At 37.5% G+C, this 21,779-nt stretch overlaps 5 protein-coding genes across 8 annotated transcripts; 3 read left to right on the top strand and 2 right to left on the bottom strand.

Moving 5' to 3' along the window:
- Positions 1-109: 109 nt before the first annotated feature.
- Positions 110-5,506, top strand: LOC122314194. 3 transcript variants are annotated; one of them, XM_043129614.1, is made up of 4 exons: positions 110-448; positions 2,231-2,336; positions 3,536-3,583; positions 4,005-5,506. In XM_043129614.1, the coding sequence occupies exon 4, from the start codon at positions 4,012-4,014 to the stop codon at positions 5,122-5,124; it is 1,113 nt and encodes a 370-aa protein (XP_042985548.1). In that variant the 5' UTR covers positions 110-448; positions 2,231-2,336; positions 3,536-3,583; positions 4,005-4,011; the 3' UTR covers positions 5,125-5,506. The 3 variants fall into 3 exon arrangements, with proteins under 3 accessions (XP_042985548.1, XP_042985547.1, XP_042985549.1); XM_043129613.1 differs by lacking the exon at positions 3,536-3,583 and having other exon boundaries at positions 112-448; XM_043129615.1 differs by lacking the exons at positions 110-448; positions 3,536-3,583 and adding an exon at positions 912-930.
- A 546-nt stretch (positions 5,507-6,052) lies between these two features.
- LOC122314197 (mRNA turnover protein 4 homolog) lies at positions 6,053-9,253 on the top strand. The gene is made up of 8 exons (XM_043129617.1): positions 6,053-6,333; positions 6,480-6,645; positions 7,420-7,510; positions 7,622-7,680; positions 7,927-7,987; positions 8,071-8,161; positions 8,249-8,325; positions 8,883-9,253. The coding sequence occupies exons 1-8, from the start codon at positions 6,306-6,308 to the stop codon at positions 8,997-8,999; spliced, it is 690 nt and encodes a 229-aa protein (XP_042985551.1). The 5' UTR covers positions 6,053-6,305; the 3' UTR covers positions 9,000-9,253.
- Positions 9,254-9,416: 163 nt separating this feature from the next.
- LOC122314195 (partner of Y14 and mago-like) lies at positions 9,417-12,341 on the bottom strand. Its single transcript, XM_043129616.1, has 4 exons — positions 12,073-12,341; positions 11,166-11,282; positions 10,255-10,503; positions 9,417-9,745 (listed from the first exon to the last, which is right to left on the bottom strand). The coding sequence occupies exons 1-4, from the start codon at positions 12,280-12,282 to the stop codon at positions 9,605-9,607; spliced, it is 717 nt and encodes a 238-aa protein (XP_042985550.1). The 5' UTR covers positions 12,283-12,341; the 3' UTR covers positions 9,417-9,604.
- A 226-nt stretch (positions 12,342-12,567) lies between these two features.
- LOC122314192 (probable dolichyl pyrophosphate Man9GlcNAc2 alpha-1,3-glucosyltransferase) lies at positions 12,568-16,102 on the top strand. Of its 2 annotated transcripts, none has more exons than XM_043129610.1 (7): positions 12,568-12,724; positions 13,429-13,888; positions 14,006-14,189; positions 14,302-14,409; positions 14,886-15,047; positions 15,217-15,469; positions 15,581-16,102. In XM_043129610.1, exons 2-7 carry the CDS (start codon positions 13,485-13,487, stop codon positions 16,015-16,017), a joined length of 1,548 nt encoding a protein of 515 aa, XP_042985544.1. In that variant the 5' UTR covers positions 12,568-12,724; positions 13,429-13,484; the 3' UTR covers positions 16,018-16,102. The 2 variants fall into 2 exon arrangements, with proteins under 2 accessions (XP_042985544.1, XP_042985545.1); XM_043129611.1 differs by having other exon boundaries at positions 12,656-12,724; positions 13,410-13,888.
- Positions 16,103-16,342: 240 nt separating this feature from the next.
- Positions 16,343-21,707, bottom strand: LOC122314191 (adenylosuccinate lyase-like). The gene is made up of 10 exons (XM_043129609.1): positions 21,129-21,707; positions 20,818-20,961; positions 19,436-19,651; positions 19,124-19,306; positions 18,422-18,643; positions 17,921-18,037; positions 17,696-17,839; positions 17,307-17,408; positions 17,019-17,087; positions 16,343-16,798 (listed from the first exon to the last, which is right to left on the bottom strand). Exons 1-10 carry the CDS (start codon positions 21,342-21,344, stop codon positions 16,562-16,564), a joined length of 1,650 nt encoding a protein of 549 aa, XP_042985543.1. The 5' UTR covers positions 21,345-21,707; the 3' UTR covers positions 16,343-16,561.
- Positions 21,708-21,779: the final 72 nt, after the last annotated feature.

Here is a 21,779-nt window from a genome sequence, read left to right as displayed (position 1 = left end):
AACTCTACGTCACAGCACGTGACCTTACCCCCACTAGAATGGAGCGTTCCCTACACTCTCCCCACCAGCGCGTGTAGTATCCCCATTCGCATCTTGCCACCCCACCTCTGAAGTCTGAGACTTTTCCCTGAGAAATAATCCCTATTTTCTCTCTGTGTGTCTCTCTATCTCTGAGGTTAGAGCCAGGTGGAGAGTTAGCGTAGCAATGACTCCAACCCCACGAATCCGATAAAACGCCTTCTCCGTCTATCTCTCTCTCTCTACTGTCGCGTACACGAAGAAAGAAATGGAGATGAGAATGGTCCTCCTGTCTCGCCCTTCAACTCTCTTTCTCTAAGTCTCTGCCCTCGATTTCTTCGCCTTTGCATTTTCTTCAATACCCTAATCTCCCTCTATCCAAATTTCTTATCTTCGTTGGCCGATCCCCAATTCTGAACTGTAATTTCAGGTACGGCTCTTTCTCGATTTCTCTCTCTCTAACATATTTAACTTCTTTATTTTAAATCGTATTTGATACTCCATTTCCGTTTCCAAGTTCTCAATTAACCCTTATTTTCTCGGCTCCCAAACGCGGGTAGCTTTTCATCCAAACTTCCTGTTATTTTTTATTTAACTAATTCTTTCGGTATACGTTTACTTTTACTTTCGCTCTTCATCTTTTTTTTTTTTTTTTAATAAAGTAATATTATTTTGGATCTCCGACGGATAAAGGAACCGTCCATGTGCCACATATAATGGTATCTCATCATTTATTATTTTATTAATTCATCAACTGTCTATTTCGCGTGATTCATTGGCTATGCACGTTGTTGTTTCTATTAGGCAATTCCTACTTAAGTCTCTCATCTTGCATCGTTTTTGGTGTTATCCGACGCACTTTAGTTTTTGCAATCGACTTTACGATCTAGATTTTCCCGAAGTGCGAGGCAGGTGGGTCTTTTTAGTGTTGGATTAACTTGGCTTAATTCCTAGGAAGTTCGAATTTTGATATGTTTGTTGGATTAACCGAAATTATGCTTGGAATTCGGTCTCTTCTTTGTATATGCTCATTTCTTTGTCAAATTGGGCCATTTCAAACTTTAGCGCTTTGCCTTACTTCTGGTCATTTGATTGCTGGTTCGTACATGTTGGGATTTTTCTATTTTTCTTGTAATTGCCAAATGAAAATAAAAGTGCACAGAATATTGCCACCTCTTTTATCAGTTAATGTTACCTTGTGAGTGGTTATTTTTCTGGAGATTCATTGGTCTCTCTAATATATTTATGCATAACAACCTCTTTATATAATTTGAGTTATGTGCTGTTGATTTTCTTTGATTTTTTATTTTACCGTTTGATAATTCAGTTGAGTGCTGCATAATTTGGATCTCTTCAATAATGATAGCTTGGGGGTTTTCATCCTTTCGGTTATTTTTTTTTATTATTATTTTTATTTATTTTTTATTTTTATATTCGTTGAGATAATATGGTATTGTTTTCTTCTTGTTTATCACAATACTCACGAAAGAAATAAGTTTAATTTTTTTTTGGGGCTCCTACTCTGTCATGTTATTGTAGAATCCCCGTCTGTGTATTTTCTACTCACTGGTATAGTTTTAGGCAACCACACTAGTTACCTTGTCCAGCGTGAACGTAGAATCATCAAATGCCTGGAAATGTGAGATGATCTGGTGGTTTAAAGAGCCAATTTAAGGGTTTTAAGACTCATCTATTAATTTGTAAGCGATATGGGGCTGGGAAATGTATGCCCTTTGGGTGTTGATGGGTTAATATAAACTTGCTAGTGCATGGATTATGTGAACCTGTGAAATACAGAATATCATGTAGTATAATTACAGGGCAAGGTTTGGATCAAAATTACCCTGGTTAGTTTCTAGGCTTTTGGCCTTGCAAAGTTTGGAAAGTTCACTGGCTATTTTCTAAAGAAATGTCTTTCCTTGCATTTGATTGTGTGCATAAATGATAGAAATAGGAGAGCCTTTGATGGTTTTTTTTTTGTGTTTTTTTTTGGGTGGGGGGGGGGGGGGGGGGGGGGGGGTTGAGTTGGCATGTTGTTTGTGGTCGTATTTTGATTTTAGAATTTTATTGGTTACGTGTTTGAAAGGTTCAATTCTTTTAGCTCATTTTTCTTGTGCATGCATCGAGTCTCCTTATTCCACGTATATTACTTTTGCTATTTATATTTCTGAGGCTAATTCTATATGTTTTATTTTTCTTTGGTGCGACATAGTGCTCAATCCTAAATATTCTACTGCCATTGGAGTAATTTCTCTCATCAAGGAAAAGGGGAAAACGTCGAGCAAAGTGTCCAGAATTTCTATTAAATACACAGGAAGGTATCCACTTACCACTACCTTCGATGCTATAGAAATTTCCTCTAGCATCATACTTTAGCTATATGCCCCTTTGGCCATAACATTGATGGGTGATAGAAGAATGCTTTGGGATGAATTGGCTTGTGGAATGTAGTTGTGGTGCATAAGTGGTGACTTTAAATTATCGGTTTCTTGGGTGAGAGATCAAGTGAATCACTCACTTGAATTAACTGTGGGAATCTATCTGTTGAGCTCTATGTGATGCTGATGTTGGAGCATTTATACCATGGGAATCTAGGAAGCTGTTGAAATAAAATGGTTAATTTTTAATTATGCATTTTGCTAGGCTTAGAGGTTATCTACTTGTCTTTTGTCTTTATGTGAAAGCTAACTATGAGAATCTTCCTGCTGAGCATTCATTGTTGCTAGATTGTAGAACTCTGTTGGGCATATCTCTTGAGGACCTTTCTATATGACTTTTTATGCAAGTAATCTAATTTCATTATAAAAACACAGAGGTGGAGCTACCCTTATACACGGGAAGTATACACAAATTGAAGAGAACCCCCCTGTTTGGGAGAAAGAGAGAAACGACAGCTCAAAAATTGTTTGGTTACATAGATGAGATGAGGGTAGAAATCTGTGAATAGTAGTGAGATAAGTTGTAAATAGTAGTGAAATAGTTTGAGTTAAGATTTTTATGGGGTTTTAAAAAAGAAGAGAGAAAAAGTTGAATAAAAAAATTATAAAGATGAAAGAGGGTTAGAATATAATTTTTTGTTTTGGGATTTGAAAAAGTTGAATTATTTTTTGTATTTTGTTTGGAAGTTTGAGAAAGTTGTAATTTTTAGGTAATGATTAAATGAAAAAGTTTAAAATTTGAAATTGAAAATTTTTTGTATTTGAATGGTGTTTGGATGCTGAGATGAGATGGGATGAGATGGTTTCAAAGGTTTGTGAGATCGAACCGGGCCTTGGACAAATTAGAAAAAACAAACCATTATGAGCTCCTATCCATGTGTAGAGGGAGTTGAGAACAATTTTTTTTCATTTCTACCCGTGCAGTTTCTCCATCTTCAAAGGTTTGAACATTCTTTTTATATATACAGCATCAATCCATGCAACTGCAATGATATTCCATTTCCTCAGGTTATTAAACATCAATATCTTTCCTCTTTTTTTTCCTCATATTGCCTTCTACAAAAATGTCACTCTCAAAGAAGACGTCACTCACCAATCACTCTCCCAAGGTAACTGGGAACTGATAGGTAAAGTTAGAAACTGAGAGTCTTATTTCACTTCAAACTTAAGTCTTTTGGAAGGATGTTTTGAGGAAGATTGCTGCTGGTGTCACATTGCTTGTGACCAGAGTTCAGTTACATTACCCTGTTGTAAAATGACTATTATTTTCTCTCTATATTGCTTTAGGCAAAAATACTCGAATAATTGATTTGGATAAAATTTTGTGATGCTCAGTAACTCCTTTTTGACACCATGTTCTAATTCCTTGTTATGGGGTGGAATGGTGAACAATTAAAGTGGAGAACTGAAATGCTTTGACAGTTTTGATCAATCATTCCAAATCAGCATGAAAATGACTGAATTTGATTCTCGTTCATGCATAATGTTTTGCCTGTAATTGGCAACTTTATTTTCATAATATGTTGCGATGTGGTTTTTCTGGTGTAGATTGGAAATGGTGAACGGTAGCAGAGGACGGCGCAGAATTTCTTCTCGGCAATCCAGGGTAACTCCATACCCACTGCCTACTTACAACTTGGATATTTCGGTGGACTTGTGTCCCAAGAAATGCTCCAAGGCTTTGGATAAAAAAGACTGGGAAGATGTGACATGTTCTGTGTGTATGGAGTGCCCTCACAATGCTGTTCTTCTCCTCTGTTCCTCTCATGACAAGGGTTGCCGTCCATACATGTGTGGAACTAGCTTTCGGTACTCCAACTGCCTTGACCAGTACAAAAAAGCATATACCAAAACAATCTCATCAAATGATGGACAACATATGCATGGCTCCATCAATAATCCCATTGTGTTACCGGATTCCAGTTCGCCCGTCGAGAGGTGTGAAGCCACCGAGCTTGCCTGCCCCCTTTGCAGGGGCCAGGTTAAAGGTTGGACTGTGGTCGAACCTGCAAGAGAATTTCTAAATGAGAAAAAGAGAAGCTGCATGCAGGATAATTGCTCATTTGTTGGAAATTACAAGGAGCTGCGGAAACATGTTAGGGTGGAGCACCCCTCTGCACAGCCACGCGAAGTGGATCCCATACTTGAACAGAAATGGAGAAGGCTTGAGCGGGAGAGGGAGCGGGATGATGTGATCAGCACAATAAGGTCAACAATGCCGGGGGCAATGGTTTTTGGAGATTATGTTATAGAAAGTAATCGTCATGGTTTTGATACAGATGAAGAGGATGGGGGCTTCGATGTAAACGCTGCAGAGAGGAATAGGGGTCTTGAGGTTGGCTTTGATAGTAATCTGGTGAATGTATTTCTTCTGTTGCATGCGTTTGGACCATCAGGGAACGACCTTAGTAGACGGCTGAGGCATCCTGAGAGAACCTTTCATCATGGATCAGATCAGAATGCTGCTAGCCTTCACCAGAATCACCACCCCTCTCCTGTTGGTGGATTGGATTCTTCCGATCGAGACGACAACAATAACATCAATGATGATGGCGGTGGCGATGATGGTGGCGTATCACTGGTTAGTCGCTTCCGTCGACATGGCAGAGTATTATTGGGACGATCAGGTAGGAGACGCAGACGTAGAGAAGCCATTAGGGATCTGTGATAGATCAAAATGGTACTAGAGAAAGGAGGGAGGAATAGGAAAAGTTTCTCAGGTATATAGTTTCAGTAGGGAAAAGAAATTAGAAAATAACGTAAAGGATTTGACACCACACATTCGCATGGATTACTCATTTGTTTTATTGCATGACTTGTGCGGTAGAATAGCCAGGTTGATGATGAGAGGTGGAAAGATGGTTTTTCTTCCCCTCTTATGTATTCTTTTAAATTTAATTTCCTAATTACCTTTAATCCTCCTGTTGTTTTCAATTAAGCGTATATTACTGCAGAATTTGTCTATGTAAACATGAAATTTGCTTTCTTCTCCATCTGGCATTGTTCAGAGGATGTCATATAATGAATCCAATTGTGACTTGAAAAGCTTATCTTGTGGTGTAGGTTGATTAGGAGCAATGCTTTAATCAGCTGCATTTCTCACTTGATGCTGCTGAGTTGAAAGTAACGTTCATGGTAGTTTTGTTTTGAGTCATTTAATGGTTCGGTTTGGCTTTTTAAAATTCTTATCTCAATCTCACAATTCTCATCTTATTATTACAACTTTTTCAAATCTCCATATAAAATATAATAAATAATTTAACTTTTTTCTTAATTTTTTTAAATTTTAAAACAATAATAATATTTAATATTTCATTTTAATACTTAAAATTTTCATTTCAAAATTCTCACTTACCAAACCAAACCACTTGAACTAATGATCTAATTGATCACTTGTCTGAAATATTAAATGATTTTTACAATTTTAAGGATATGCAAGTGTCGTGTAATTATTTTAAAAAAATAAGTAAATTTGTTTTTTTTCAAAAGCGAATTTTTTCGGAAATGAATATTATATATATTAAAAATTATATAAATGAGAGGTCAAAACGTTTCTATAGAAAAAATTTATATTATATTAATATTATCTCACGTAATTTGAAATTCATGAATGAACTTGAATATTAGATTAAAATTGGTCTAAAATTGAGCCGGGTCACTCGTAACCCGGATCAATTAGACCGCTCCAATTCGGGTTCCTACCTTCCATATAAACCCTAGGAGGGTGCGTGACCTAGCCAGACGCCTGTCTTCAAAGGATTCAAAGGAACCAGTAAAGTGTTCTACAGACGCTGAATTACAAGGCAGAAAGCAGAGAGGCAAGGAAGGAGCCACCACACAAGCACCGAAATGCCAAAGTCCAAGCGCAATAGACCTGGTCCGCCCTCTCTCTCTCTCTCTCTCTCATATATATATATATATATATACCCTATCTGGCTTATGGTATGTTCTGTCTGGAACCCGAGGAAGTTTAGGCTTCAAAATAACTAATTAGAAAAAAATCGTGGAATATATGAAACGTAGTTACGCTGTCGAAGACGAAGAAGAAGGGGAGGGAACATAAAGAAGCGATCGTGAATGCAATAAGGGATGCCGCCGAGAAGTACAATTCTGTTTATGTGTTCGCTTTCGAGAACATGAGAAACCTCAAGTTCAAGGAGTTCAGAGAGCAGCTCAAGTCCACCAGTAGGTAAAGTTGTTGCCTTTGCTTTCATGAAGTTCGGCTTCCTTCGGCTAATCTCTTTCTTGTGCTGTACATGCGTTGAATCCAGTTAGTTTGTTTTTAATGTTGTTTTTATGCGACTAAAGTGATTTGTTTTTTTGATATATAGATGAAAGTCGTGTTAAGTTTTTCGTGTTGAAGGAAAAAAGAAGAAATAATTCTCTTTTGATTTTTTGTGGAAAAATATTCACTGAGAAATATTCTGTTTAAGCGGGGTGTTGAAGATGTTAAATCTGTTTGTTTCTTGGAGAAACTCGTGCTCGTCTTTTGCTTCATTTGATGGGGTTAAATTGGGTCGTTTTGATAGTTTGATATTGGTGATTCAGCAATATCAAGTGGGACTTCTTCCAGCTCAGTTATGTGCAGTACACACTTGGATTTTTCATAACGATTTAATATATCTCTCCCTGTGTACTTGGGCTTTGTCTACTTTTATGAATAAAACTTATTGATTACCTATAAGAAAATAAAGATTAAATGTATCTGAAACTGTTTTGCATTTATACTTCTGCTGGTTTAGAAGTTCAAAAGGCAGTGTTATATCTCTATACCTTAAATATTTGCTTGGGAGCCTAGAAGGCATCTTGAACATGAGGAAATGGCTTAGTTTCAAGGAGCGTTTCCAAGTAGTTATTATGAAAAATCTATTTAGTTAGTTCTTCATTCATTGTACTTATTTTCTTATCTTATAAATTTCATGAATTTATATATTTATTATGAGTTCTTTTATGATTTTGTCAGATTTTTCCTTGGATCAAACAAAGTCATGCAGGTTTCTCTCGGTCGGTCTGCTGCTGATGAGATTACACCTGGCATTCACAAAGTCTCAAAAGTAAGCACACTCACTTTCATGGGGGCAATAATTATTACTGCTTTATTTTTCCTTTTAGTTATACATCGCTTGTCTTTTGCCTTTCTGACATTTATTCCATTTTTTTCCTAGCTTCTACGTGGAGATACTGGGATTTGTTTTACCAATTTGCAAAAAGAAGAGGTTGAAAGGTAAACTTCCTATCCCGGATTTTTGTTTCCAAGTAAAGGTGATAATTTAGGACAGGTAGTTGGAGTTTTCAATTCAGTGATTTTAGGATGCTCAAGGCATAGCTAAAAATTTTTTGTTTCGTCTCTTCATTCTCCATGCCTTGTATTCCATCGGCTGCATTTCTCAATTAATTGAGTATACAGCCTGTGTGGGTGTCACAGTTGCTATCCATGACTTTATCTGTGTTTTTTAAAATCCTATAATAGGTTATTTAATGAATACGAGGAATATGACTTTGCAAGGACAGGAAGTATGGCAACAGAAAAGGTCAGTGTCGTGCCATTTTTTATGCTGCTACAACGCAAAATCTATTTTTTTGAATGAATTAAATTTTACTTTGGATGTTTCAGGTGGAGCTTAAGGAAGGTCATCTGGAGCAATTTACGCATGAGATGGAGCCATTCCTACGCAAGCAAGGGATGCCTGTTCGGTTGAACAAAGGTGGGCATTTGCTCTTTTCTACTTCTATCTCTTATTTGTTTGTGAATGGCTACAGTCACATCCATTAATATTATTCATGACACGCAGGTAATGTGGAGCTTGTTTCAGATTTCATTGTTTGTGAGGAGGGAAAGCCCTTGTCACCTGAGTCAGCTCGCATATTGGTTAGTTCTATGGTCTTATTGCTTTATCAGCTAGTTAATTAGGGTCTCCATCTTTGAATTGGATGGTGTTTGTGGAAGCCTTAGTCCAGAATATACCTTTTTTCTTTGTTCGGATTCCATTTTGAATGGAATAGGGATGTCTTTCCTGTAGTTCATGATTACATGCTCATTCATGATACCATTCCCTCGATGCCTCTGGTGTTCTGTTGGTATCTTGGGTGGTCAGCACACCTGATTATTTTTCCATAAAATCAACCATTTTTGCATTGGTTAGAGTATATTAAGATTGGATGTGAAAAGGTAAGTGTACCTGAAGTTCCAGGGATGTTTTGTATGCTTAATAATTTCGATTGGGGATATCCTTCAAACAGGGTCCATTGAGACACCACCTCTATTTGTTTGTTTTTGTTTTCGGGTCTTTGAGTTTCAAGCTATCAACTTAATATTACACATTTCTTCGTTTTCGTCTTCTCTTCTTTCCTTTGACTTTTTTTATAGTTTTTAAAATAAAAGTCTCAGAAACTGAACGCCATTGACCACCATTTTCTTGTTTACAGCGTTTGTTGGGGATCAAGATGGCTACATTTCGACTTCACTTGATCGCCAGATGGAACCCTGAGGAATTGGAGCTTTATGTTGGAAGACCAGATGATTCTGATGTTGAAACTGCCTAATCGCTTCCTTAAGGTTCACCATAGGTTTTGCAGATAATTGGGGAGAGAGCATAGTTATATGTTTCGGCACACAGCCAGTGTAGTAGTCATCTAATTGTGGTAATGGATGAGAGCATGTATTTGTCAGAGTGGTTTAGGAACAATATGTGATTTTATAGCAAAGGACTTAATCATGCTATTTTATAATTAAGTGTGGGGAAATGGTCTTACTTATCAAAAAATAAAAGTGTGGGGAAATGGTCCTTTTCTTCCTCGATCGAAAGTCTACCGGAATACCCTTTGTGCTAATGAGTCATAAGATGTTGTCAAGAAATTTCATGCACTTTCTTATATGAGATGTGTATAATCTGGGGATCGCTCGTGCAAGCAAGAGTAGTGGAACAAAAGGTGATTAAAATTTAAATGAAGACTCAAAAGGAATGAATAATTACTGTATGGAATAACCGAGCGTGGTTGAACAATCAGGATGCGGTATAAAACAGTTGATAAGAAACTGAATCTTAGATAAATGGAACTTCACTTCCGACCGTTACAAGGATTCTTATCTTTATCAAGAAAGCATCAAGGAAAGAAACCACACTCTGTTTCTCCTCCCCAACAATTGTTTATGATGCTGCCATTTCTGCCTTTTTATCCTCCAAAAGTTTTAGCTCCTTGCGAAAGCCTTCCAGCTTTGTCAATTTGTCCAACTGTTCTGGCTTCATATCTTGTGCAGTTTTCTGTTGTTGTCCTTCTGCAAGTCGAATCTGAAGGAATGAACAAACAATTTGGTGAGCTAAGTGATAACAGTTTTCCTCATGCTTCCCTCCAATTGAACCAACAAAAAGGGGTTTAAATCTGTCCTTTTGCTTATATACCCACAACAATTACAATCTCATCAATTAGTTGTGCCTTGTCCATCAAGGCACTCGATTCAGACAGTTGGAATACCATAGTATTTTTTTCCCTTTCAAAAGAACAGAGTTTCTTTGATTTGGGGACTGCAAAACACACCAAATCTCCTACACAAGATTCAATAAGATGACCACTCTTCTCTTGCATAGTGGAGATAATTATTAATTACCATTCCCATGAAAATCAGCATCCTATACATTGTTATCCAAAACTGATGCCCAAATCTTCTAAGAGAACAGGAAAGGGCACTCATATACATTCACTGAGAATAACAGGATCAATAAAATGATAAATGCAATTGAAAAGTAAACAAAACATATTCATTTCTATTTGTAGGGAAGGCTAAATGCATGAATTATACCTTCTTTTTAAGTGCTCGTATCCGTTTATCAATCTCTTGAATTGGATTTCCTGAATTTGAACCCTCAGTAGCTTCCAAGGGAGGGGTAATTATATTAGCATTTACAGAAACTGTTAGCTCATTCATCTGAGATGCTAACTGCTCGACAGATTCTGATCCAGTGCCCAAATCTTTAACTTGTAGGACTTCTTCTTCTTGTATCTCCCCAGCTACTCCTTGTTCCACATTCTTGTCCTTGTCAAGAGCAGCCTGGAGCATAAATCAGCAAAAACAAGCAACTTGCATGAGATTACTAGGATCTTAATTTACAACAACATTGATCAGTGTAAACAGTTTTTCAGTTCTTGTGCCGATGTGCTACCTCATCTAAGGAGCTTCACAAAAATATCTCAAGGCATCACGTATATCTTGGGTGCACTTTGTGCTTTAACCAATCCTAGGGGTTCAGCTTACAAAATGTTCTCTCGACAGTAACCATCCATTTCATTAGGGCATAGCTATTCTTATCCTTGATAGCCACCAATAATTTTAAGTACCTCTGACTCTTTTATTTTTCTTATTTTTTCCCCCCTAACATAAACTGCAAACATATGAGAACATCAAACCTTTGAGGAGTAAAAGCATAAGGATCTTGTGGGACAAAACTAGATTTATCTTCAAAGGAAGTATCTCCAAAGGGTACTGTAATCTAAGTAAAGATGATCTCAACTGGCACTAGCATGCTAGAAGGGAAAAAACCAAGAGAGAGAGAGGGTGAAACGAAACCAATTCTTCTCTTCAAGTGATTGTCTTGGCTTCAAGAGATTGCCTAAAGCCAAGACAATCACTTGAACATAGTAATTATAAAAAACCACTTAACGATAAATGAACCAAAACTTGAAATTACAGAACCAAAAAGATAAGTAACGTACCTGTAGCCGCTTCTCCTTCTTTCTTTCATTCCTCCTAACTGCCTTAGTCTTGGGTTTTGCATCCAATTCAGGATCATAACCTGGAGGTCCCACCTGCGAGGCCATCTCCTTCTTCCACTGCATCAAGAAGCACAACAGAAGTGTAAATCCATTGAGATAACTAAGCCACCTAGTAGAACCAGCGTGCTGAGTAAACCTAAGAATCTGGCTTCGAGGGGCGATTGGTAAGCTGAATTTAGAGTATTTGTGAATCTGCCAATCTCAAACTCTAACTAAGCTTATGACAACTCTTTAATTCACTTGAGCTATAATTTCCACATATATATTTTTAATTCTCTGTAAACAGAAAAGAACATAAAATAAGACACCTTTTTTCCCTATACTTTTCCTTGGCTGAGCCAGAAACCAAGCAATAAAAGAAGCAATGTACATATATAAATTTCTTTTTAACTTTTTAAAGGAAATTTCCACACACAGAAAACAGCGAATACTACGTTTAATTCCTAAGAACCTAAACAGAAATGGCAACTAAACTAGAAGTTCTTGCATCTTTCGTGTTGCCAGGCCCTAAGAAAATTAAGAAGGCAAGATTATTGAGTCAAATAAATGAACAAAACTTGTTCGGCTGATTCCACTCTTGACGCCAACCAAATGAACTAAAAAAACCACAGTTTTCCTCGACAACGAAACAAAGCATAAGAATCGGAATCATAAGCTCAGACACTCTCAACACACAAAATACGCTTAACTATTGATAAATCCAGAAGCCTTTGTATAGGTAGATGAGTTTTATTTTTGCGTACGCACGTGTGTACACATAACACACATAAAAAGCTGATATCATGATTTTCCTAGAGATGCCTGAGTTTTCTGAGCATCCAAACAAGGGGAAAGGGCTGGTATGTACCAGAGTGCCTTTCGATTGGTAAATGCCAACTTCCTCCTGAGGGACATAGCCAGCCCTAATCCGGATGGGTTTTCGGAGAGTACCGTCGGGTCTCCTTGTTGGCGCGAGAATTCTCTCCCCTTCCTTCAAGTTTTTGCTCAGATCCGTCAATTGATGCAGCTCCTCTTCTTCTCTTCCTCTTCCTCCTTCTTCTCCATTGCTGCTCGCCATCTTGCCAACCAAGCCTCTATGGGACTTCCCCGCTGTTTCTGTTCAGTAGCATCTAAAAGTAAAAACACAACTTTCTTTTCCCTTTATTTTTTACAGATTTTTGCAGTATAGCCCAAAACAGAAATCAACCGAACCGAGCCCAACTTATTCGGGCTGATGAAGTTACGATTATGGCCCATTATATTATGGGGCCTTTATGAACCCTTCGATTCGGGCTTACATGGCCCAAACTTCATTTGGACTAATCGTCTTATGCGTGTCAACCACAAATCATGGAATGTGTATCATCGGGCTTTAACGGCCCATTTAGCTCTCGCTTGTCGAATATGATGCATTTGGTGGAATGGTAAGAAGAGGATATTCGTGTTTTGCCAATTCTTCATGGCGTCTCCGTTTTCTCTTACTCCGACTCTGAGATCTGGCAAAATGACGTCCCAACTTGGTACTTCGGCTCGCTACTATCTCTGTTCTGTTTTCCCTTGATTTTGTGTACTTCTAACTGTTTGTCTTGTACCTTCGTTAATTTGATCCATCCATGATTCCCGGTCAAATCCTAGTTCTTGCTTTGTTATTGTTGTCTATGCCTGTAACTCGCGCAATGTGCTATTTAAGATTCTGGGTATGTCATCTTGTTTCGTTTACTTGTATTTTGGCATCACACTCTCGATAGGTTCGTTTGTTTACTTTATTTTTTCAATCGTATTGTTGCCATGAATTGATTTGAAGGCATGAGAATATTTCATTCTGTGGGTTCTTAATTTTCTGCTAAAGTTATGATAAGGCCATGTCACGTGAAGTATCAAAGCTCTTGTTTTTATTGCTTCACAAGATTCCAAGGAAAGCGAGTTGGAAAATGTCTGTCCAGCTGAACACTTCTAAGAGTCGATTTTTCTTTGGCGTAAAATGGTCACAATTGGGATGGAATTGAAATCTCAATTACCGTCCTGTTCTTTTGTCACCAGAAAGTGGAAATGTCCATGTTTTTTAGCTTCATGTTCTATGTTGTTCTGTAAAGTAAGATTCAAGAAAGTTTAATTTGGCACCTTGTCTCCTGCCTGTTTTTATCATACAAATTATGAGCCAATACACGGTATTACAGGAATCCAATGGTTGATAGCTTCTTTTAGCTTTGGATGTGTTATACAGGTTATTGACAAAAGTATGGAATCTTGGCGAGCTTTGGGCTGGAGAGTGTAAGACAGATGGAGAAGAGAAGGGGAAGGAAGGTGATGAAAGACAAGGAGGAATCAGTTGATGATGATCCTTGGCGGTGGTTGGTTCACAAGGGAATTGTGGCCTCATTTCTGTGCATTGCTGTGTTTGCATTGTTAGTGAGAGCGGCCGTATCATTACATCCTTATTCTGGTGCTGGGAATCCTCCTAAGTATGGGGACTTTGAGGCACAGAGGCATTGGATGGAGATCACCATTAATTTGCCAGTTAAGGAATGGTATCGTAACAGCACAACCAATGATCTCAGCTATTGGGGACTAGACTATCCTCCCCTTACTGCCTACCAGAGTTATATCCATGGTCTATTTCTCAGATTCTTCCATCCTGAATCAGTTTCTCTCTTTACTTCTCGAGGCCATGAATCTTATTTTGGGTTTGTATCGTCAGGCATACTTTAACTAATTATCCTTTTCACAGGCTTCAAATTTCGATTTCCTTGACCAGTGGTACTGATAGAGCTTCTTGGTTTTGTCTATGCTCTTTCTTGCAGAAAACTCCTCATGAGGTGGACGGTTTTATCCTCTGATGCACTAATGTTCTTTCCTGCAGTCTTCTATTTTGTCATTGTATACTATGCCAGCCGCCCTCATGGCCAGAAAACTGATATAGCATGGCACATTGCAATTATGTTACTGAATCCATGTCTGATGCTAATAGATCATGGTCATTTTCAGGTTTCAAACTGAATTTCCCATTTCTTTTTCACTTGTTTTCTCCCTTTAAATTTTCGAGGTCCTTACTACAAGTTACTAATGTTTGATTTCTCATCCTTTTTAATTCTGTCAGTACAATTGTATCAGCTTGGGCCTTACTGTTGGAGCTGTTGCTGCTGTTCTTTCTAACAAAGAGCTAGTAGCTTGTTTCTTGTTCAGTCTTGCTCTCAACCATAAACAGGTCTCTTATAAATAAAATTTGTGTGCATCATGATCTATTGTTTATAGTGGGTGCAATGGTTCTACCAATGCTGATTTGTTCAAGTTTACAATGGCATATACATCTGAACTTCACGTCAAAAAAGAAGGGAAGGGCTCCTTTGTTTTCTGTGGCTTTTCACTTCCAATGGGATGACTACATGTGCCCTTATTGCTATTCGGTCTCTTGTAGGGAATGCCTTAATTCTTGAGTTGATGAAGGGGTTGTACCACTTTTTTTCATATTGTTGAGTGTTAGGCCTAGAAATATCTTGTCTTATGGAGTATGCATTGATGCTCTTATGAGATACGTTGTCTGATCTAATGTTCTTCCATACAGCCAAATGTGTGAAATAAATAGGGGCCTTACCAAGTTAAATATGTCAGCAAATATTTGCTATGCCTGTACTTCATCCCTGACCTCTTATTGTCTTTGGTGAACATTGTGGTTTACTGCAGATGAGTGCATATTTTGCACCTGCATTTTTCAGCCATCTTTTTGGAAAATGTATTAGGCGCCAGAATCCACTTCTTGAAGTATCAAAACTGGGCCTTGTAGTCTTGGGAACATTTGTTCTTGTTTGGTGGCCATATCTCCATTCCATGGAAGCCTTTTTAGGGGTAAGCGGATGTTGTGTATTCACTTCTATTTCTCAATAACTTTACTCCATAGTTCTTTGTGGTACCAATTGGTTATAGATATATGAGGTGCTGAACAGAAATGATTCTTTTTTGAGTTTATTTATGGACTCGCCAATCTTTATGACTCTTAAGCTTGGTGGATGCCCAGGTTCTCTCTCGTCTTGCTCCTTTTGAGAGGGGCATATATGAGGATTATGTGGCTAACTTTTGGTGCACCACCTCGGTTCTTATAAAATGGAAGAGAATGTTCACAACACAATCACTGAAGCTTCTCAGCCTTGGTGCTACTGTTTCTACTTGTTTGCCTTCAATGGTTCAGCAGATACGTGCTCCAAGCAACCAAGGTTTCCTTTATGGACTGCTGAATAGTGCATTCTCTTTCTATATATTCTCATTTCAAGGTATGTCAAAATATTTGTTCCTTTCACTTTGGTTTAATATTATTTTTCTTAAGTAATTTTTTCCATTGTATGTAAATTGTTTCCGTTGCTGGGTGATGTTTTAATTTACAGTGCATGAGAAGTCAATTTTGCTGCCACTTCTGCCCGCAAGCCTTTTGGCACTGGAAGAGCCTTTTCTTCTCAAATGGATCACATTCTATGCTTTGTTCTCTATGTTCCCTCTTCTATGTCGTGACGAACTGATTCTGCCATACTTTGCACTGTCTGCTCTATTCATCCTTATTTATCACGGGCCAAGTGGAAGGCAAGATCGAAGGAAAAGACTTTCGTTCAATTCCGTTGTGACAACCTTACTGGTGTTGTGCTCAGTTCTTCTTCATATTGTTTACATAACCATGCAGCCCCCCAATAGATATCCTTTCCTTTTTGAAGCTGTGATTATGTTTCTCTGCTTCTCACAGTTCGTGGTGCTTTGTTTTTACAGTAACGCAAAGCAATGGTCGTTAAAACGCACCATTTTCATGGATAAAGAAAAGAAACTTCTTTGATCTTTTTTAACCCCCAGAATACTTTGACTCTGATTTTTTTTTTTAATATATATATACATTAGATTAGGTTCTACGACTTTAATCCTTTCAGAGTGTTTTTTCTTATTTTCTTGTTTAGTTTTTCTCAATCATATTGTATTCATTTACATGTCTCCACTCTGTCATTTTTTTCCTTTTTCTGGATTTTTGCCATTTTTCTGATTACCTCCAATATGCAAGTCATTCACCACATCCAACTCTATAGCCTTGTTTTGGTCTCACTCAGTATTATGGCATTCAAAACAGTAAGTACTTGGCTATAATCACAGGCACTTGAAACCAATGATTATAGTTGCATCAAAATTGCCTACAAAATTCTTGACATTTGGTAATTTCGAATACATGAGATACGATCATTTTCAGTTGCCGTTCACACTTTGATCAGATGAAAATTGACCTTTTACTTTATTCCAAAAAAAAAAAATAGCATTACCAACAAATCACGATTTTGGGATCGAACCTGTGTCACAACAATGCCCTGTAAGCAGTCTCCCCTATAAATTTCTTATTCAACTCCAATTATGAGTTTCAACTCCTTCACGGCCATGTCTACAGTCCTGCCCAATTCAACAGCTGCTCCAACATAAGTATGCGGTGTTAATTTCAACAGATTAATCTTTGCTTCTTCAGGTAATGCCAAGCCTTCAATAAACTCAGTTATACTTTCTTTAGTAACAGCTCTTCCTCTTGTTAGCTCCTTTAGCTTCTCATATGGTTCAGGAACACCATATCTCCGCATAACCTATATTCAAGTGGCAAACGCTGTATAATAAATACAAGAACAGTATCTCCTAATGATAGCTTCTTTCTTGAGGGAAAACTCAAACTTACCAAACTCTTATTTAAATACCATAGCAAATATACTCAAACGAGATGCTATAATACAAATAAATGGCTAAATGCAAGGGACTACGTGTCGGAAGCGAGCACCAAAAAAAAATTTTAACAAGATAGATACGTACAGTCTGTATTGGTTCAGCAAGCACCTCCCATGAATGGTTCAAGTCCTCACTCAAGCGGTCTTCATTGACCTAGAGTGCAAAACAAACTCCGTAAGGGAAAAAAATGCCCAACATGGAAGATGCGATCTTTTCTTTTACTTACTATTATTTTTTTAAACCAAGGGAGATATCTCTACATAGGTTATATGAAGTTGTCAGCCATCGAGTTTACTAATATGTAACAGAATAAAATTAACAGCACCGAATTAATGAATGACAAAAAATAAGTATCTATATCAAATTGCATACCAGAAGCTTTGCCATTCCCTGTAGGGTACTTTTGTAGGCAAGAATTGAATGCCCTAACCCAACACCCATATTCCTCAGAACAGTTGAATCAGTCAAGTCACGCTGCAAATACAACATACAGTGAGAAATCTATTTGATAGAATGGGCAACCCATAAATTGCATTAGCTTGTTTCTTTTTTCTTTTTCTTTTTTTAACTAAATGCAACAGCTTGCTAAAAACTGCTTAAGAAGGCTTAAAATGGTAATGCACAGGCTTGTATTGTAATATGGTAGCTTCTATTGCTCTCATTATCTCTCCGAGACTCAAAAGTACCATAGGGACTCAGAGCTTACCCAGAACATGGACTGAGGAAGGGGAAAGTGAAATAGAAACTGGAGTAGGTCTTACCTGCCAACGTGAAATAGGCAACTTCATGCTTAGATGAGATAAACCACCATTGGCCACACCAAGATTGCCTTCACTATTTTCAAAATCAATAGGATTAACTTTGTGAGGCATAGTTGAAGATCCAATCTCCCCAGCCTTAGTTATCTGTTCAAAATTTCAAACCTGAAATGAGTCACCTTTCTTGTATAAGGGGAGAACCATATATCAAATCTATCAGAGCCTCACCTGCTTAAAGTAACCCAAAGATATATAGCCCCATACGTCCCTATCAAAGTCAACCAATATATTGTTGAACTGGATAATTGCATGAAAAAGTTTTGCCATATAGTCATGAGTTTCTATCTGCAAAACAAGCAGAGAATTCAATTAGCAGAATAATTTTAGGATAAGTAAATTACCAGAATAATAAATGCATTAGTAACCATTCATCATCATATGTCATACACTTGACATCCCTTGAGACAGAAAATTTTTCATGTAGTCATGCTCTACAAGATATTCCATTGAGACAGAAAATTTTTCTGAAGAAATTAGAAGGTCTATATTATGACTCCATGAAGTTCGTTTCATTCCCTACAAACTTGCAACAAGGATTGATACTGAAATAGCACACGAGCCAATTACCAAACATGAGTGAACTATATTGCTTGAGAATGTAAAATCTGTGGGATTAATCCAAAAAATAAGTTATTAATTTTAAGAAAAAAATAAAAGCAAGAAACACACCTGAGTGATATAGGGATTGAAACTCAGTCCAAGTGACTTTACAAACTCTTCAGCAATTTGAGGCCACTTAACATCAGGATATGCAGCGAGATGTGCATTGTAATTTCCAACCGCACCAGCAAACTTTCCCATTATCTCAATCTGAGAAATATCCCGCCTTTCTCTGCTTAACCTGACAGCAAAGACTGCCATTTCCTTCCCCAAAGTTGTAGGTGAAGCTGGCTACGGGAGACAGTGAAAATAATACCTCTATCTATGAGAATGTAAGATTTTACATTAAACAATATATAAATGATCAAAATTCAATACTTCAATAATTCTATCACCTCATGTTTTTCCAAATGAAATGTTGGCAATGGCTTCATACAGCAAGAGTGGAAGTCTTTGAAAGAGATTGAGAAATGATTTTTTTTTATTGGTAAAAGAGATTGAGAAATGATTTTTTTTTATTGGTAAAAGAGATTGAGAAATGATAACAGAACGATGTACACATTCTTCTTTTTTTTTTTTTTTGGATAAAAACAGAATGACATAAATTTTTTATAATTAATAAGAGAAATTTTATTCCAAGTAAATAGGCATAGCCCAAGTACAAAGGATGTATACAAATGAGATGAGCGACATACATTTTACATCCCCCCAATGACAAATAACATTTTAATGCATAACTTAACTAACTATATGCAAGACATTGCTAATCACCTGCCCATGAGTGCGAGAAAGCATTGGAATGTGTGCATTGTCCTTAGCCACGTTACATATTGCCTTGACCAATTCATCCATGACAGGAAATACAACAGTTTTCATTGCTTCTTTCAGCATCAATGCATGGGCAAGATTATTTACGTCTTCTGATGTGCAAGCAAAATGAAAAAATTCCAGCACCTGGATTGAGAAAGAGGATTGTCAGGTGATCATAAAACTTCATAGTGAAATCTGTAAACACGTATAGTTCCATACAGAAATAGCCAGGCAATCTCAATGTCTGAAGGAACTGTAAACGTGAGTCCCAACCTTAGCTATCTCAGGATCTGATTGGCATTTCTGTTTCAAGAAGTATTCCACTGCTTTTACATCATGATTTGTCACCTTTTCAATGGTTTTAATTTCCAAGGCATCATTCATGCTAAAGCCATTAATCAGTCCTTCTAAATACAACTGAGCTTCTTCGCTGAAGCTTGGAACCTCTGTGATTTCAGGAATTCGGGAAAGCTTCAGCAACCATTTGACCTGACAGACAGTATCTCTGTTAAAGATGAACCCATCAAAGTATTAAAATACTCCCGCAAAGAGCAGAACAACGACAATAATAATGAAGATGATTGACATAGCATGATAATGTTCATAGATAAACCAACTTTGAAAGATCTTACACACACACACACACACACACACACATATATATATATATATTTGTTTTGCGATAAGGAAAAAATTCAGCACTGGTAATAGTTATGGAAGTTATCCATAACAGGAAGAGGTAGTCATATTAGATTATATAACCTGGATAACCTAATAAGCTTTCAACACAGAATCTTGATTCACGAGCTAGCAAACCCAATCTACAATTGTCTTCAGGAATCATCATTGTTTTTTGCCATCATCATCATAGACAATTAGACATGGCACCACATTCACTAGGCAGATTTTTTTTTCCTCTCTAATAATAAGTATACGGGAGACATTAGTATTGTCAAGTCCTGCATACGGAGCAGTACTTTGGCTTTTTACTCAGTGCTTTAAGTTGTGGGGAAAGGGGAAGAAGCAATGTCCCAAGCCCTAACTACTTTTAACTTCCACCTGCAAGTAAAATGGCGTGATTTAAAGACTAGCAGAACTGTCGAAGAGCTGAAGAGGAAATACCATCAATCTCACCAATTATGCTAACCTAAAGCCCTAGACCTTCCTCAAGGAAAAGGAATATCTTAATCTGAGAAAAGCAGGTATAGGCAGTTTTTAATTGCTTGATTCCCCAACGAACCAGAATTTATAACCCGCTTGACAAAGCCATGCTATTCAGCTTTATACCCAATTCAGGTCATGAAACTGTCAAGTTTTTGGGTGGATCAAACTCTTTTACACAGTTATCCTCAACTAGGTCAAATATTTTTTATGACTCCACCCCGTATATAATCTTCATAAATCTTAACATCAAACTTCTCAACGCAGTTCCAGAACACAACTGCCAAGATGATACGTGCATGACAAAAACATATGGGGACCCGTTAACACTGTTAAGAGTATTTTTAGCGTAAGAACAACTATTTTCCTTTCCTTTGAATGGGGCATGATTTTTCAAAAGACTTGTACTTTCACTTGATTAGCCACACACATACACCCATAAAAGTTCAAGATAGAAAACATTTTCGAAAAAAAAAAAGTTGATAGAAAAGCACCTCAACTAAAACTCGAAAGTAGATCAGACCATATTCGCTCGTGTAAGGAGCCAAGTCCTTTACTTTACGCCAATAACGACCATCCAACGGCGATAAAGCCGTTAAACTTGAAAGCTCAAAGTCATTTGCAGCCACATTTCTCACCTGAAACAACAAAATTCACCCATCCCCCAAACGAAATTAAAATAACACGAATTATATATTTCCAGGGAAAAAAACCAGGACTAATTATACAAGTATCAACATAGAGAATTCCAATCAGCAAAAACTACTAGGAAAGAGAAAAAAGAAGAGGCTAAGGAAAGGAATACCTTTGCCACGGAGGCATTCGTTTCTTTTAGGGTGGCTTTGCACGTGCAATATCTGCGAGAAACTGGGGTAGAAAGGGGAAACGAAGCATTTAGAGGGCGAAGACGAGGAGACAAGCTCAAGAGGTCCGCTGGCGTCCGAAACTTTCTTGGAGAGGGACAGAGGCAAGAGAATTGACAAGCGTTAAAAACCCTAGAAGAAGCTACACCAAACTCCATGCAAAGGATACAAGCTTGAAGAGAGAGGAGGCAGAGAGCTGAAGCTCGAGAGTATACCTCGCGGTCCTTTTGTCTCTGTTTCGAATTGGGGTCTCAACTCTAATGCAATGATGGAGAGAACTGGACCGTTGGATGGGAATACTTTGTAATTGGACTCTCGTTTAGGTCAGTTGAGTACGATTAGATCGGAGAAGCATGTTTGCTGCAAAGGAAGACGTGATGTCTCCATCTTCATTATAAATTTTCTCACTACTGATGTCTTATATATTAAATACTATTGAAAAAATAATTGTCACAAAATCAGATAAATTGATGTGAAGAAGGAAGATGGTAACTTCGGTTACATTTCATGACGTTGTGCTTATCTACGGCCCCGATGACATCCTATACTTCCAAACATGTTTTTCTCAAGGTTTGGTTCCTTTTGATAGCATC

This window comes from Carya illinoinensis, chromosome 6, assembly GCF_018687715.1.
Source record: "Carya illinoinensis cultivar Pawnee chromosome 6, C.illinoinensisPawnee_v1, whole genome shotgun sequence".
NCBI lineage: Eukaryota > Viridiplantae > Streptophyta > Magnoliopsida > Fagales > Juglandaceae > Carya > Carya illinoinensis.
This window is presented reverse-complemented; position numbering and strand designations above follow the sequence as displayed.

Coding starts and splice junctions, on each gene's coding strand:
- LOC122314194 (XM_043129614.1), top strand. CDS start 4,012: ATGGTGAACGGTAGCAGAGGACGGCGCAGAATTTCTTCTCGGCAATCC.
- LOC122314197 (XM_043129617.1), top strand. CDS start 6,306: ATGCCAAAGTCCAAGCGCAATAGACCTG. Junction 6,334..6,479: donor GTCCAAGCGCAATAGACCTG/GTCCGCCCTCTC, acceptor TATGAAACGTAG/TTACGCTGTCGAAGACGAAG. Junction 7,988..8,070: donor GAAGTATGGCAACAGAAAAG/GTCAGTGTCGTG, acceptor TGGATGTTTCAG/GTGGAGCTTAAGGAAGGTCA.
- LOC122314195 (XM_043129616.1), bottom strand. CDS start 12,282: ATGGCGAGCAGCAATGGAGAAGAAGGAGGAAGAGGAAGAGAAGAAGAG. Junction 11,283..12,072: donor ACCAATCGAAAGGCACTCTG/GTACATACCAGC, acceptor TTCTTGATGCAG/TGGAAGAAGGAGATGGCCTC. Junction 10,504..11,165: donor AGAAGGAGAAGCGGCTACAG/GTACGTTACTTA, acceptor TTTATGCTCCAG/GCTGCTCTTGACAAGGACAA.
- LOC122314192 (XM_043129610.1), top strand. CDS start 13,485: ATGGAGAAGAGAAGGGGAAGGAAGGTGATGAAAGACAAGGAGGAATCA. Junction 13,889..14,005: donor GGCCATGAATCTTATTTTGG/GTTTGTATCGTC, acceptor TCTTTCTTGCAG/AAAACTCCTCATGAGGTGGA. Junction 15,470..15,580: donor CTATATATTCTCATTTCAAG/GTATGTCAAAAT, acceptor TTTAATTTACAG/TGCATGAGAAGTCAATTTTG.
- LOC122314191 (XM_043129609.1), bottom strand. CDS start 21,344: ATGGAGTTTGGTGTAGCTTCTTCTAGGGTTTTTAACGCTTGTCAATTC. Junction 20,962..21,128: donor CGAATGCCTCCGTGGCAAAG/GTATTCCTTTCC, acceptor TTGTTGTTTCAG/GTGAGAAATGTGGCTGCAAA. Junction 19,652..20,817: donor ACTTTCGAGTTTTAGTTGAG/GTGCTTTTCTAT, acceptor ACTGTCTGTCAG/GTCAAATGGTTGCTGAAGCT.